Source organism: Onychostoma macrolepis, chromosome 07, assembly GCF_012432095.1.
Source record: "Onychostoma macrolepis isolate SWU-2019 chromosome 07, ASM1243209v1, whole genome shotgun sequence".
NCBI classification, from domain to species: Eukaryota; Metazoa; Chordata; class Actinopteri; order Cypriniformes; family Cyprinidae; genus Onychostoma; species Onychostoma macrolepis.
Genome location: NC_081161.1, coordinates 34,048,450 through 34,063,030, shown reverse-complemented (window position 1 = coordinate 34,063,030; position 14,581 = coordinate 34,048,450). Strand labels below are relative to the sequence as shown.

Sequence of the window (14,581 nt, the reverse complement as noted above, 5' to 3'; positions counted from 1 at the left end):
GATTGAAATGTAATCCTTATAATGTTCTGGCACCATCCGATGATTTAATACTCTCAGGGTTATTTTGGAGTCTGTTTATATTTCTTCATTTTTGTGTGTGTGTGTTTGGTAATCACTAAACAAACTCAGAGTCCGTTAGTGACCCATAGTGAAAAAATGTTGTTCCGGCAACAGGGTGCAAGGCGGGGACATGTTGGCGGGCCAGAAAGTTGAAGCCCCCCTCTGAAAGGAGTTCACTGCGGTTTAAGGAAATTTGCTGCTTGCTCCCAATTCTCAGTCAGCAATCTCCTCTGGAGAGTCAGGGAATCTGGAGAATGTTCCCTCAGTTATAAAGACTTCTCGTAACAAAACGAGCAATTTTGTTCTCCTTTTCAAACTTCAAGATGAATTCCTTATTTGTGTAGCTGATAGCCAATTTTTTTAAAAGAACATAATATATATAATTTAAATATTGCAGGCTCTCTTGAGGTTTAAATATTGCCCTGTGAGTGTATATACAATTCAGATGTTTGGGGTCAGTAAGATTCAAAGATTAAAAAACACCAAAGCTGCATTATTTGATCAAAATTTTGTAAAAACAGTTATATTGTGAAATATTATTTCAATTCAAAATAACTGTTTCCTGTTTTAATATATTTTAATAGTAATTTATTCATGTGATGGCAAAGCTGAATTTATTTAACAGTCATTACTCCAGTCTTCAGTGATATATAATCTTTGAAAATCATTGTAATAAGCTGATTTGCTGCTCAAGAAACATTGTTTTATAAATGTTGAAAGCAGTTATGCTGCTTAATGTATTGTTGAAACTGACACATTTCTTCAGAATTCTTTAATGAAAAGAAAGTTTAAAACTGCTTTTATTTGAAATAGAAATCAGTTGTAACAACGTAAAAGTCTATACTGTAACTTTTGATCAATTTAATACAAACTGGCTGACTAAAAGCATAAATTTCTTTAAAAAAAATTAGACTGATCCCAGATTTTGAATGGTAGTGTATCTTTCCTGTTGTAGTTGTAATATTCATTTTTGTAAACTCTCATAATTTTCTTTTCCTGATTTGTGACACTATAATTAATCTTCATATTGTTTGTGGTATTGGAGGAAGTTCAGAGCAGGTTCAGAGAAATGATTAACGGGAGTGTCCCATTCAAGGAACATTTACACTTACAGTATCAATGTGTCATTTAGTTTCAGGCAGTTGCTGCTCAGCATGTACCAACATGCAGGCTTTGGGGAAAAATGGATCTATACATGACATGATTTTCAACTAACAGTTTCTAGTAAAGTAAAAGCGAAAGGTTATGACCCTGCAGCTTGAAAACTCAAAATGAAAGCAAACTACCACTAAACAGTGATTAATGTCAAGGCATAATGTGATCATTATTGAAGAAGTGGAAATACTGGCTAAGAGATGAATGAGCTTATGGTGCAAATAAATGTTGCTTTGGAAAATGAAACTGAAATCTAGCTAGATGTGGGATTTCCAGCTGTTTCCAAAATTGCTGTTTGGTATTTCCCTGTCAAACTTGTGCCTTTTCGGAGAGGGAATCAAGTGTCAATCTGCTGTCTGCATGATTGCAACGGTTATGCCACCTTCTTCCCTTATACGCACATCAATGCAGTCAAAATTGTTGTTTTTGTGTTTATGTAGTGGGGGGTGGTGAACTGTCCCTTTAAATGTTGCTTTTATTGTGAGCTCTGAAACATTATTTTGATCAAACACCTGTGTTGCTCAAGTAGATGATGCAAATCCAAATTCCTGTCCTCTTGCCACAACAAAAGATACAGAAAGGCCCAAATTAGGATAAAAATAAAATCATTTGTTCAGTAAAGACATTCCATTTCACAGTTAATAAGCTTTCCAGTCAATTTTTTTGTCATCCACTGACAGTTCAATGATTGTATGAACCATGGAACCTTTGAGGGCAGTGGGAGATTTTAGGACCACCTCTGTCCCACATTCTCTTCTAGTGATGTCAGTAGGATGAACCAGAGTCTGAGTGTGTGTTTGTGTTTTTAATGGAGCCTCTCGGTCAACCGCAGTCTCCCTGAACCATAACCTGCCTGGTTCAGTAGCTGGGGTCAGACTGACGGCAGTGAATGTGCGCAGGTAAGAGAGATTGAGGATGAAACCATATGGGCCGTGCTCTTCTCCTCACCCTGGTCAGCTACAGCCTCCCACAGATCAGCTCTTTGTGTGGCTCCTTCAGGGAGAGATAGAATGTTTGAAAGAACGAAGACTACCACAGAACTTCGATTGTACAAGCAAACCAGCTCTCCTGTCTTTGCTTATGGAAAATAAGTAAAAACGAATGAGAAGGAGTGGAAATGTAGGAAGGGGAAAGAAAAGGAAACGTCACAGGCAGCGCTCTCCTCAGACCATTTCTCCATAGTCGACCTAAACAAGCCAGTGACAGGTGTCACAGTTTAATCGTCCCCCATTTGCTTCCTCTCAATGCCCAGCGAGTGTGTCACGCTTAAATCCATCCCCCCTGCTCCTTCTCAATGGCGTGCTGGTGTGTGTCAGTGAAAGGCCTGTTTGAGGCGCTGTCACAGGTCTCCAGGGGTCAGACGGATGAGCTGCCCTGCTTGTATAGAGTCAGTGAGGGAGCAGATATTCTCTGAGCAGGGGGTTGACATCTTTCTTTGCGGCAGGGTCCCATTCAGCCCTATGAGGATGGCACTGACATGCATCTTCTTTCTCACTCCAGCATGAACACACACTGTCAACCGATTCCTGCTTCTCCAGCTTACCCTTTTCTGTATTTCTCTCTCGTATATACAAATGCAGTGGATGATGTGAAAGATCAAGGAATCTTAAAAAAGATCCCCCTCGTGTTGATCCTAACCTGTATAACTTTCTTACTTCTGCGGAACACAGAAGATATTTTGTTGAGAGATTCAGCATATTATGAAAGTCAACAGGTTCCAGACTCTTCAAGGTCCAAAAAGGACATTAAAGTAACTTGAAATTAATCCATACAAATAACTGGTATATCTGAAGTGACAAGATCACTTTGTATGATGAACAAAATTTAAGCCTCTTTGCTGTCAAATCAAAAGAAAACATTGGTCAACATATACATATTCAGTCTACATTAAATATGGCGACACAAACTTTAAGATGTTTGGCCACTTGACATGCGTTAACCAATAAGATTTGGAATTAGTTTATGTTTGAGGTTTGTGCTGGTGTATTTGATGTTGCGTGAGTTAATCAATGCTTTTATTTGATCTATGAGTGAACAATGACTTAAATATCAGTGGTCTGGAATAGTTTCCCAAATGACTTTCATTGTATGGACAAAAACAGTTGAGGTTTTAATTGTTTAAAGGTGACCAAATCATCATTTAGAAATAAAAGTTTAGGCTATTTTCTGTCCTGTTTTGGCCCCCCTCATCAGAACACACCGAATAGGTGTGGATTGTAGACTCGGAAGTAACTACATAATAAAAATAGTCACTCATACTTGTGTGGTGCGACATTACTGTCGGATACAATATAGTTGGCACAGCGTTGTCTTTTAAGGTGTATTCACACCTGTCTTGTTTGGTTCGATTGAATTCTTTTGGGCAGGTGTAAATACAGCAGTTGCACTCGGGTGCGGACCAAACAACCGTACCGAGACCCAGGTGAAGAGGTTTTGTTTACAGCTTCTGGTTCACTTGCAAAAAGGGCGGTGTGAAAGCAAACCGCACCAAACAAAAAAATCAACATTGTATTTTTTCCGGACCAAAGCAAGTGGACTAGCAGTGTGAACTTTCCTGGTGTGAATACTACCTTAGTTTCAATCTTTCTGAAAAGTCCTGCGCCAAATTGTGCCTTTTTTTTTTTTCTCGAATCCTTGGCAAAATGAAGTGAACAAAGGACCAAGTTCTTACTGACACGATCTGGAACTTCATTAAAAACAAAGTTCATCCACTCTCTCCTAATGTTTGGATCAGAAGGAAGGCAATGCAAAGACTGCGTTTTCCCACAGTTTGGCATTGCACAGTGTCGTCTTGTCTTCGGAGCTGTTTGGTTTCTGCGTAGACCCGCGTTTGCCTCTCTCTTTATTTACTTACTACATGTGCAAAACGGTGGGCGGGGCTAAACAGGCAGTGGGGTAGAAGCAGACGTTGATCATCTTCTTTGGAGGTGGTGTTTAGCCACACTATTACATCATAGAGTGGTACATTCCACAACCTGTTGTTTTGGCAGATTGGCTTTAATAGAAGCTGTTTTTAGACTAACAAGAAAGTTTTGATTCTAAAACGTACAGGATGTTTTTATAGTACAAGGACCTCTATGTCAAAAGATCAAGGTCATTTTGATTTCTCAGTTCATGACCCTTGTAAAATATCTTCTGTTGTGTTCCATAGAAAGTCATACTAGTTTGGAACAGCATGAGAGTGAGTAAATGAATCTCCTTGAATTACACTGCTTCTAAAAATACATGTAAAATACTCCAGATCAAAACAGACTATCCTGTTGTCCAACAGCTGGACTGGAGCTCCACCACTTTTCATATGTGTAGAATAGAATGTTTTTGTGAGAGTGTGGCTAGGTGTGGAAATAGGGGTCATTTATGGAACCCACATATCTGTGGTTTTCCCTCAGTTCTGACCCTTGGTTCTGGTAACTTACACCCTAGGAGCCCTGTTTGAGTCCGTTTGCATGGATTGTATGTTCCTGTGCTCAATGTTCCTGTGGGCAGAACATCTGGCTGCAAAGGAGACAATAAATGGGAACAAACGCCATACCGGGGTTTAATTATTTAACTGCAGGTGGAGACAAGTAAATGTTTGTTTTTATTGATGATTATAATTCCCTTTTAATGATTTTTACTGATACATACTGTTATGAAATAAATAATTAAGAACTGGTGACACCCTGCAGCTATTCAGTGGTTTTGTTTTCAGATAGATATATAGATAGATATATTTAACTTAGAAAGCAACTTACACATTTGGAACGTCTCAAAACAACAGCTCATGATGGATCACTTCTATATATCTGATCTACAGAACTTCTTTCTTATCCTTTTGAAAGCAATGCTTTTTCTGTTTCTTTTCTTGGATGCATTTCGAGTCTTCCTTTTTTAACACTGTTTTCATGCACATAGCAACATTGTTGTGCATATTCATCTTTTTAATGTGCACAAATAGCTGTGTTTATGCATGCTAACTGCAAACTTCACTCATTGTATATTTAGAGCACAGAGCTGACAACTCTAAGTGATGAGGAAAGAGAACGGGGGAGCGAGCGGGGAGATGCATGAATGTGACGTTTTGGACAGTGAACTCATCCTGGCCCTGGCGCACGCTGGCTGACCTTCCTCTAGTTAACAGCCAGAACCAGACCAGGTGTAATCACTTTCTCCAGCCTTCCGCCTGTCTTTCCGTCCAAGGGAGAGAGTAAGCGAGTAGGGGGTGGGCCAGTCGAGTGGCCTCCGGCCGACCCTGCTCGCATTCCCTCGGAGCCAGCGGACGATAAGCCTGACGTGCTATCTGTCTCGCTCTTTCTCCCTCTCCGTCTCTCACAGGCTCAGTTAGTATTGGCAGGCCAAGGGGGGTTTGTATGGTATAGCATTAAGTCTGTGTGTGTTATGCATGTTATCCATGCTGGAAAGCGGGAGTGAGAGAGAGAGAGAGAAGGGGCGAGCTGACCCTTCGGTAACCTTGGCTTTGGTCCAGTCAGGGAGTCAGGCGGGATGTAAAGTCTGAGCCCCTCTCCCCGTACAACTTCACCTTCCATTCAGATCAGTCCCGCGCCAGAGGCTATGCCCTCACGGGAGAGCACGGAGGTACTGAAAAGAGAGCCTGGTATTATTTTCCCCTTCCTCTCCGTTTCTTTTCCCTCTATTTTCCTTATTTTCTCGTTCTCCTCCTCCCTCTGTGAATTTGTACTTAAAGGCTTGACGGAGAGGTTGTTTTACCGGTCTTGCCTCTTTAATAACCTCCATCTCAACCCTCATCACCTTCTTACCGGAAAGCGCAATGTGTTGTAGGCCATTTACAAATGCCAATTTGTTTGCCATTAAGTAAGGGAAATAGGATTTGGTGAATTCCATCGGGATAACAAGCACCAACCTGACCCTTAGTTTCATTTTGTTTTGTTTTTTTCTCTCTCTCACTCTCTCTTTGGCAGCTGTTTATCTGTTTGTCTTCATGCTGCGGTGATCATGAGTAAGCAGTATTCAGTCTGTAGCCTTTTGATGACCCTGATCATGAGGGCTATCAGAGTTCACGTCTATAGAGACAGCACCACGCCATCACCAAAAAAGCCTTTGATCAGATTATATCGTTATTCATGCTCTGTGAAAGGGGTAGGAGTTCTGTAATGCTGGTTTATTGTCTGTCACCACACCACACGCACAAACACACGCAGATCCACATTCCATCTTCATTTTCTTACAGCAGCTGTAAGAGTCGTTTTGATTCGTCCATTTCCTGTAAGCCTTAAAAAGGCTCTTTTTGTATAAATGTGAACAGCATTGACACCAATATGATTTCTGGAAACCGCCTCGACAAAAGACACAAAGGCATGTGTGTGTCATGCTGGTAATAAAACTGTTTTGAATTTCCTTTTCATATTTGAATATTCCACAGCATTTTATCCTGTTTTAGCACATTTTGGAATAGAGCACATTAGTCAAGTTACAAAAGTAAAAATCCCATGTTTTCTTCATAGGCAAAGTGCTTTTTCTACACTAGCTTACAAAACCTTTAAAAGCAGTTATTTCAACTTTTTTTTTAAAGAAATTGTCTAAAATCACAATTCCTGATGGGGGAAAAAAATATACACTACTATTTGTATGTGCATGTCTCTGTCTGTGTGTATACATATACAACACTATTTAAGTTTGGGGTCTGTAATAAATCGAAGTCTCCTGTGTTCACGAAGTCTGAATTTATTTGATCAAAACGAAGTAAAATAGTAAAACCAAATGCTGATTTTGGTACTCAAGGAACATTTGTTCTTGTCAAAGTTAAAAACAGTTGTGCTGCTTAATGCTTTTATGAAAACCATGATGCATTATTTCATGAATAGTTCAAAAAAGTATTTATTTAAAATACAAATTTTCTTTTGTAAAATCATTACTGTCACCTTTGATCAATCCTCAATTATTTGAATTTTCATGTAATGTGAAGGCACGAAATCTATCGTATACTTCTTTTTTTATATATTTACTTCAGAATAAGAGTAATCTATGTCAGTGTTGAGTACATTAGGTAACATACTGCATGTAGATCAGGCATAGAACATAATTTTGACTGCATGTATTTAAGAATAATATTCTGTTTTTTTCTGTTCTGTGTTCCTCTCAGCTGCTCTTGCACATTGCAGACTGTTTTAGATTCTTGCTACCAGCTCTTAGCTCTGACCGTTCTGTCACACTGCTGCTCCAGCAATAACTTTTACCTTGTCGGAATCCACAGGAAGGTAAAAGGGAGGTCATGTCTTCCCCAGGCCAGTGCCAAGTTTTTCAGTCTAACAGTTATTAATTACCACCAGCAACACCTTTAAATGGGTTTTTTGGAGAAATGGACAGTGAAAATGAGCTCATCTTCCACCTGCGAGACATTGCTATTCATCCATAGATGTTGTTCGTTCATTTATTAACACTCATTCTTAGATGATCTGTTCTGCATTCGACCGAAAGGGCTTGTGACTGTTTTGTTGTCATTTTGACCTGGCAATAACTCTCTTTTCTGAATGGACAGGAAGTTGAAAGTGAGGCCACCTCTTCCCCTAGGCTAACGTAAACGCTGTCAAATGTCCATGAATTACAGTCTGTAACTCTATTAAAATAAGTGTCAAAACAAGTCAACCAGAAGGTCACAGAGTATACAGAGGTACGTGCCAAATCAACTGTTCTGTGACCCAAAGACTATGTAGCACCTTTTAATTAATGTAATATATAAAAAATGCTTTATATATATATTTATTTATTTATAGTTATACTTATTTATTTATTTTTTATATTGAAAAATTTTTTGGATGACTTTTTGTAATACTTCTGTCATCACATTTTTACTAAGATTTCAGTGAACCAGGTTTTTCTAAGGTTCACTTGCGTTTGAAATCTTTAAAAGTTTCAGAAATGAGACGGTTTTGCCTTCTGTGGGATTTAGCCACTTTCCTCAGGTCTCTGTGACCGCTTCACCACACCATAACCCCTGAGATAACTCTTCCTTGTCTGAAGAGGACAGGAAGGTAAGTTTGAGGCCAAGTCTTCCCCAGACTATGGCTCCTCGGACGTTGCGGCCTCAGGAAGAGGGCTGTTTTTACTTGTCCCAGATGTGGCTTGCTAACAGAGCAAAAAGGACTGATAACAGAACAATGACCCGAGTGGGGTTCAGCTTAGAGACAGAGTGTATCGGCCACCGCAACCATCGCCATCTTGACCACACACTGACCCCAACCTCCCTCATGCGTTTTGGACCTGCTTAGAGTTTCCTCAGCAAATGTTCATTTCGCAGTTAGAGATTAGCAGTGTCCTGTAGTGACTTGTCCTATACACACCCAGCAAGAGTAAAAACTCTGTATCAGTTTAGTATTGTCATTGAGTTGAAAAGGTGGAACCTTGTTCACATGAACTCTTTGTATCTTGCAGTCTGTGCTTGTTTTAATTTAGACATAGAGATGCTTGTACCCTTTTTAATTGAGTTACGGCTGTTAGAATACTTTGGGTTTGAGCTTCTGCTCTGCTGAAATCCTCTGAAGCTCTCTTGAGACTTCTGTCCGGTCTTAATCATGTAGGTCTCTGCTTCTCCTAATGTAATTATATGAGCCACTCAGTTGTGGCACAGCCCCACCAGCATCCTAGCAGAGTGGACCAATGGTAAGTGGTCATTGTTCATTTTTAAACTCAGATTTTCATCTGTTCAGAGTTCAGTGCAGGGTGAATTCTATTTGAATGAGAGCATCACTATGCCTTACTCACTCTGGCGTTCAGTTCAGTCTCTTTTTGGTACACCCTGTATATAGACATACTTCACTGCCACTATTTTGACATGATCGTATGCAGTAAAATTTATGTTTATAGCACTTAAAGGATAGTTAATCCAGAAATGAAAATTCTCACTTCTCAAGTCATGATTTACTCGCCCTCATGTTGTTGACTTGCTTGCTTCTGCAGAAACACAAGAGAAGATTTTCTGAATATTGGTGTCAAAACAAGATTAGACTTTCATGGTACATATACAAAAAAGAAAAGAGAAGAATTTTTTTTTTTTTCAAAATATCTTATTTTACATTCCACAGAAGAAAGACAGTTATTTCTTAGGAGTGACATGAGGTTAAGTAAATGATAATAGAATTGTAATTTTTGATTATTGCTTGAAAATCTCAGTAACACTTTACAATAAAATGGTATTTGTTATTATTCGTTAATGCGTTAGACATTATAAAATTATAATGGTCAACACTTCAACAGCATTTATTAATCATTAATTTTTCCCACATTTTTTGATCTTGTAATTTTTTATCAAAACCCTTCCAGTGAAACGACAACCTAATCATTTAGTCAGTTTAAATCTCACCACTTTCTTATCAACTACAAGCTCGCACTGACGTAGACCAAAGTCTCATCCTTCATTTTTTTTCATTTCAATAATCCGATTCACTCAGATGTATGTCACAAAACGGTAGAAAATATCTGTTGCAATTTGTTATATTTCAATGTTAATATCGACCTAGGTTAATAAATGCTTTGTGTTTTTCTATTGTTCTATTGTTTCTATTATCTATATACCTGTATTAACTGAAGATAATGAGTTGAAACTTATTGTAAAGTTCTGACCATGTTTCTTCTTTATTTTTATTCCCTCTCTTTGACCTGTCTCATCTGAAACCTGCACGACAACTCCCTCTTCTTTTCCTGCTCTCTCTTGCTGCCTCCTTTTCCTTTCTCTCTCCATCCTTCTTCTCTTCCTCCTCCACATCGTTGTCTTTTCATTATAAACTTTATTTATTTATTTTTATTTTTTGGTCTCGTCTCTTATTCCTCTTTTACTCTTTCTCTTGTTTTGATTGACAGTTGCTGTTATCTCCAGCACTGGTGCTTCTAGTACTTTGTCATTTGAAAGTGTTTTTTGACAGAAAAGAAAGCACATGTTCAACATTGTTAATCCTTGATGATTGACATGAGTATCCTTTCCCAGCAGTTAAGAGCGTGTTTGTTTGCATAGCCTGAGATTTGTGTTTGAGTGTCTCATACTTGCTGCTTTGCTGGTTGCTTTAGCGTAGATAGAGCCTAAGCCAAGATAACCTCTATGGATAACCTCTGACCTCTGTGTGCTACTACTGTGTAGACTGAAATATGGCTTGAGAAACAGGGAGCCCCTTTTCCTTTTTTTTTTTTTTTTCTTTCTTTCTTTTTTTTTTTTCAGTACCCAGATACTGCTTATCATTTTCCTCCCGGTGAACTTTGACTAATGTTGAATGATGCTTTAGTTGCTGCTCCTTCCCCTTTTTTCGTTCCGCATTCACATGATCCAGAACCACGGAAAGCTGAGCGAAGTGTTTTTGATTCAGACCTCTCTGTTCATTATCTGCACAGGTCATTTTTAAGATAAGACACTTTTTTTTGACCTTCCTCAGTAACATTAACAGATTTCCCACAGAAACCTCTCGAAATAACCATAAGCGGTGATGGTATAAGGATCAGAATGCATGGATGTTAACTAGGCATCTTAAAAGTTGTGAGTTGAAACCCCTTGTTAATTGACTCGGGGTGGATAGGATGATTGGGGATCACAAGTGTTTATTCTATAAAGTTTCTGCAGCCCACTCTCTGATTTTTCCACCATTTTTATTAGCCATAGACCCAACAAATTTGCTTGTCAAAATGTTTTGCACCTCTTTCTTTCATCTCTTTTTACTCCTATAGAAAATGCTGCAACACAATGTTGATTTGAAGAAAATGAGGTATTGAAACACTTGGCAGGAAATCAGTGGTAAATGTCAGAGACACACACACACACACACACACACATATATATATATATATATATATATATATATATATATATATATATATATATATATATATATATATATATAGGATTGTTCTTAGATTTGTTTGCATCAAGCATGTACTGTTGATCTTCCACTTCCATTTCCATTTGCTCTCTGTACGTGCATTGATCAAATATTTGTTTTTTAACCATCACAGTTTTGGAGGAATTGACTTCAATAGAGGGACAAATCTCTCAGGGTTTATTAAAAATGAATGAAAGTCTTATGGGTTAGGAAGAACATGACAGTAAGTATTTGATGACAGAATTTTCATTTTTGGGTGAACTAGGCCTTTAAACTAGGAAAATTCAAATTTTTTGATGAATATATCAGAGAAAACTGTTTACAGATCATTTGAAGAGACCAACAAAGCTACTTACTATACTCTTGATTTCAGTGGTTTTATTTATTTTTGCTGGCGTCTTTCTCTCAGAGCACTTGAAGATTTTCTGAATCTCTTATGCTCATATTTGCTCCCAGCAGACGTTTACTGCTGCTGTGTCTTTATCGGATTTGCTCGTCGTTCACATTTACGACCGTGCACTTGAGCCCATTTGCTGCGGTTCAAATCACAACTTGCATACCAGCCCATTGTGACTCATCCTATCTTTAGTAGACTTTTAAAAGACATTTTTAAGAAGACGTAACCTGAAGCTACTCTGCCAGATAACTGAGTAGGCCCTTCTGAATATAGGACAGCCACGTACACGTTTTACTAAGTTTTACTTTGGCCTCTTTTTCTGGTTGTTTTAGGTGAGGGTTATTGTTATTGCCTTCTTTACCAGGGTTATCTCTCTTTTCTGTGCTGGTTATTATCAATGTTATCGTTATTCAGGCTCAAGCTCAACTGATTTTGGCCTGCGTGAGCCTTTGGGGCTGACAGCCCAGTTCTAGAATGCACTAAACAACGCTGAGAGCCAGAGGGCAGCCAGAGGTGAGAGGAGAACTAACGAGAAGCGGAGTGAGAGGAGAAGGCGTGGATGAAGTGATAGTGGCAGTGATGGCACAAAGAGAACAAAGCACGTTAGCTTTAGTGACTAGAGAACGCAAAACTAATTGACTTCGAGGTTAAGAACTTTATCCTCTCATCTTAGTTTTCCTTCTTTTACATAGCAGCTCATTCGGGTTGACCTCATTAAGTCGTAATGAATAATTGTATTTCATCAGCTGGTTATTCACAAGCCGTTGTAGGTGGCTACTAGGTTACTGGGGCATAGGTGATCATTACATAACAAGCTCCCCACCAGAGCACTTTTAGATTTATTGCAACAGTAAAGTGGCAAATCAAACCTTGTTTTTCCAGAACGCTGCCAGAAAGAGCAACAAGTCTTAGGGGAGAAAAGAATAACACGGCAGTCAATTCCCAACACCCCTAGGCTATTAACGAGAATAGCTATTCCTGCCGCGTTCCAAACAAACAAGTACGACGGTCGGAATAACTGCTATAAGCCCTTATCCAAATTGCCCAGAGTGGGGAGAGATAGTGTGGACGAGGGGTGACGCCGAGGCTGTGAGGGAAACGAGAGCAACACATCAATGTGCAACGTCATGTTTTCTTTCTTCCCTCCCTTTCTCTCCATCATTCTTTCTTTTAGAAGAATGAGAGGAAGTGATAATCCAGCGCCCGCCCGCCCGCCCGCCCCCATGCCCCAGCTCCTCTCTAGCATGGCCCTCTGTTTGTTCAGAGAGGGGCCGATAACACTGTCGGGGGTCACGCCGAGGTCAAAGAGAGAGACCGAGTGGAAGTTCATTGGGAGGTGAAGGCGGGGCGGAGAGGCAGAGCGGAAAGGTGAAACCCGGGTCATGGACGAGTTTGACACACTAGCTCGCGCTATGTGGAATGCAAGTGCATTCAGATTACAAATGACAGCAGCAAAACCTGGCTTCTTTCTTTCTCTCTCTCTTCTTCTCAGCCTTCCTCCCTTGGTGGGTCTGTGCAGACCATGCCAGCGGGAAGAAGAGAGAAGAAAGGAACAAACAACATATGAATGCAAATCCAAAAAGCACTTATCTTACGCAGGTGCTTATCTGCCATCGAACAGGGTGTGTGCACATGGTTTGAAAAGCAGGTGGTTTAAGTTGTTGTTTGTCAAGGTTGATTTCAGATGGACTTAATTGCTGACGTAAATGCTTTAGTCTGATATTGTACAAGTATTTTTTTTTTTGTGAATTCGGACTAAAGGTGACTTCACATTTACTATTATTCGTCCAAATTTACCGTTGTTTTCATAGGCGAGGCGAAAACAAGTCATTTCATCAGCAATCCAATTGGGAGAAAGATTTCCCACACGGATCCCACAAAGCTCCTTGGTTTGAAAGTGACTTAATTCATTGATACACTATTGAAAATTGACTAATTTTGCAGCCTACGAAATATATTCACTTAGATCTAGGTGGATATATAAACTTTAATCAAACTTTGATTGTCCTCAGTTTTGTGTGCTTATGCTGAAAGACAAAGATGATATGTGACGTATATTTAATCCTACAAATTTTCACTATATACTTGGAAAGACAGCTGAACACTGTAGCTTGACTACACAACCTGCTGTAGCTCAATTATAACAGTGAATTTAACATACTTATAGCCATGTCTTGCTGTCATGAATGTATTTTCCTCATACACACATAGGCACATGTTTTTTTTTCTGCGTCCTTTGTGCGTCTTTGCAATTGAATACAGAGATTGTTGTATAGTCATTTGCCCTTTTTCTGTTTGCAAGTTTGATGACATGTTTGATTGTGTTTGTTTGCATTCCCAGCACTGAATCTGCGTCTAAATGTGTGTGTTTGTGCGAGTGGGTTTGTTTGGGAGGGAGGAATGTGCTCTGTTGTTTATTGAGCCAGTGCTGAGGGGTGCATTTTTGGCCAGGCTCCAGCAAGGTCAGTAGCTGGCCGGGTCAATCACGGGTCATTACCGGCCCATTATCGGGTCAGGTCCGGGTCAGAAAGAGACCTGCATTCAGGGTGAAAGAGTGTAAATGGCTGTTCTCTCTTTAACCTCCCTCCATTCTCCTCTAATCCCCTGCTTTGTCATGTTGCTTTCCCCTGTGTCTCCTCTATAATCTCATTTAAGAGGCCCTGCTCACTTATGTAACATTGGGAGAAGTGAACTGGCCTGATCTAACAAGGGCCAGCGATGGTGTTTAATGAACTTTAATGATCTCTCTTTGTCTTTTCTTCCCTGCACCATCACCGTCTTGTGTTTAGTTACTGGATCTCTTCACTCAGTGGGACTGGTCCACGTATCTGGCTGACTACGGCCGACCCACCTGCAAGTACCTGCGAGTTAATCCTCACACGGCTCTGGCCCTCCTAGAGAAGTGAGTCTCACACTGGTCTCTCGCTCTTCTCCTCACTCATCAAACCACATGCACTTATGTTAAGACATCAGATCACATGCAAACCATTTCTTTCCCTCTCATCTCTCATCTTATGTTACTCATGAGCAGGATTTCTCGGTCGTAAGTACTCTGCATTTGGTGTTTATGTGATGAGAGTGCCCTTTACGTGGGTGATTTTCATTAAATGTCCAGGTAGTATTTCACCCTGAAAAAGAATTAAAAACAATA

General features: G+C 39.6%; 1 protein-coding gene across 5 annotated transcripts in view; it reads left to right on the top strand.

Annotated features, from left to right (window-relative positions):
- Positions 1 to 14,581, top strand: part of exoc6b (exocyst complex component 6B) — a 98,567-nt gene that overhangs the window by 73,374 nt on the left and 10,612 nt on the right. For 3 of the 5 annotated variants that reach the window (XM_058780609.1, XM_058780606.1, XM_058780608.1), the window contains one exon: positions 14,220 to 14,332. The exons of the other annotated variants lie outside the window; for them this stretch is intronic. In XM_058780609.1, coding sequence (XP_058636592.1) covers positions 14,220 to 14,332 — 113 coding nt within the window. The remainder of the gene's footprint in view (positions 1 to 14,219; positions 14,333 to 14,581) is intronic. 5 annotated transcript variants of the gene reach the window in all.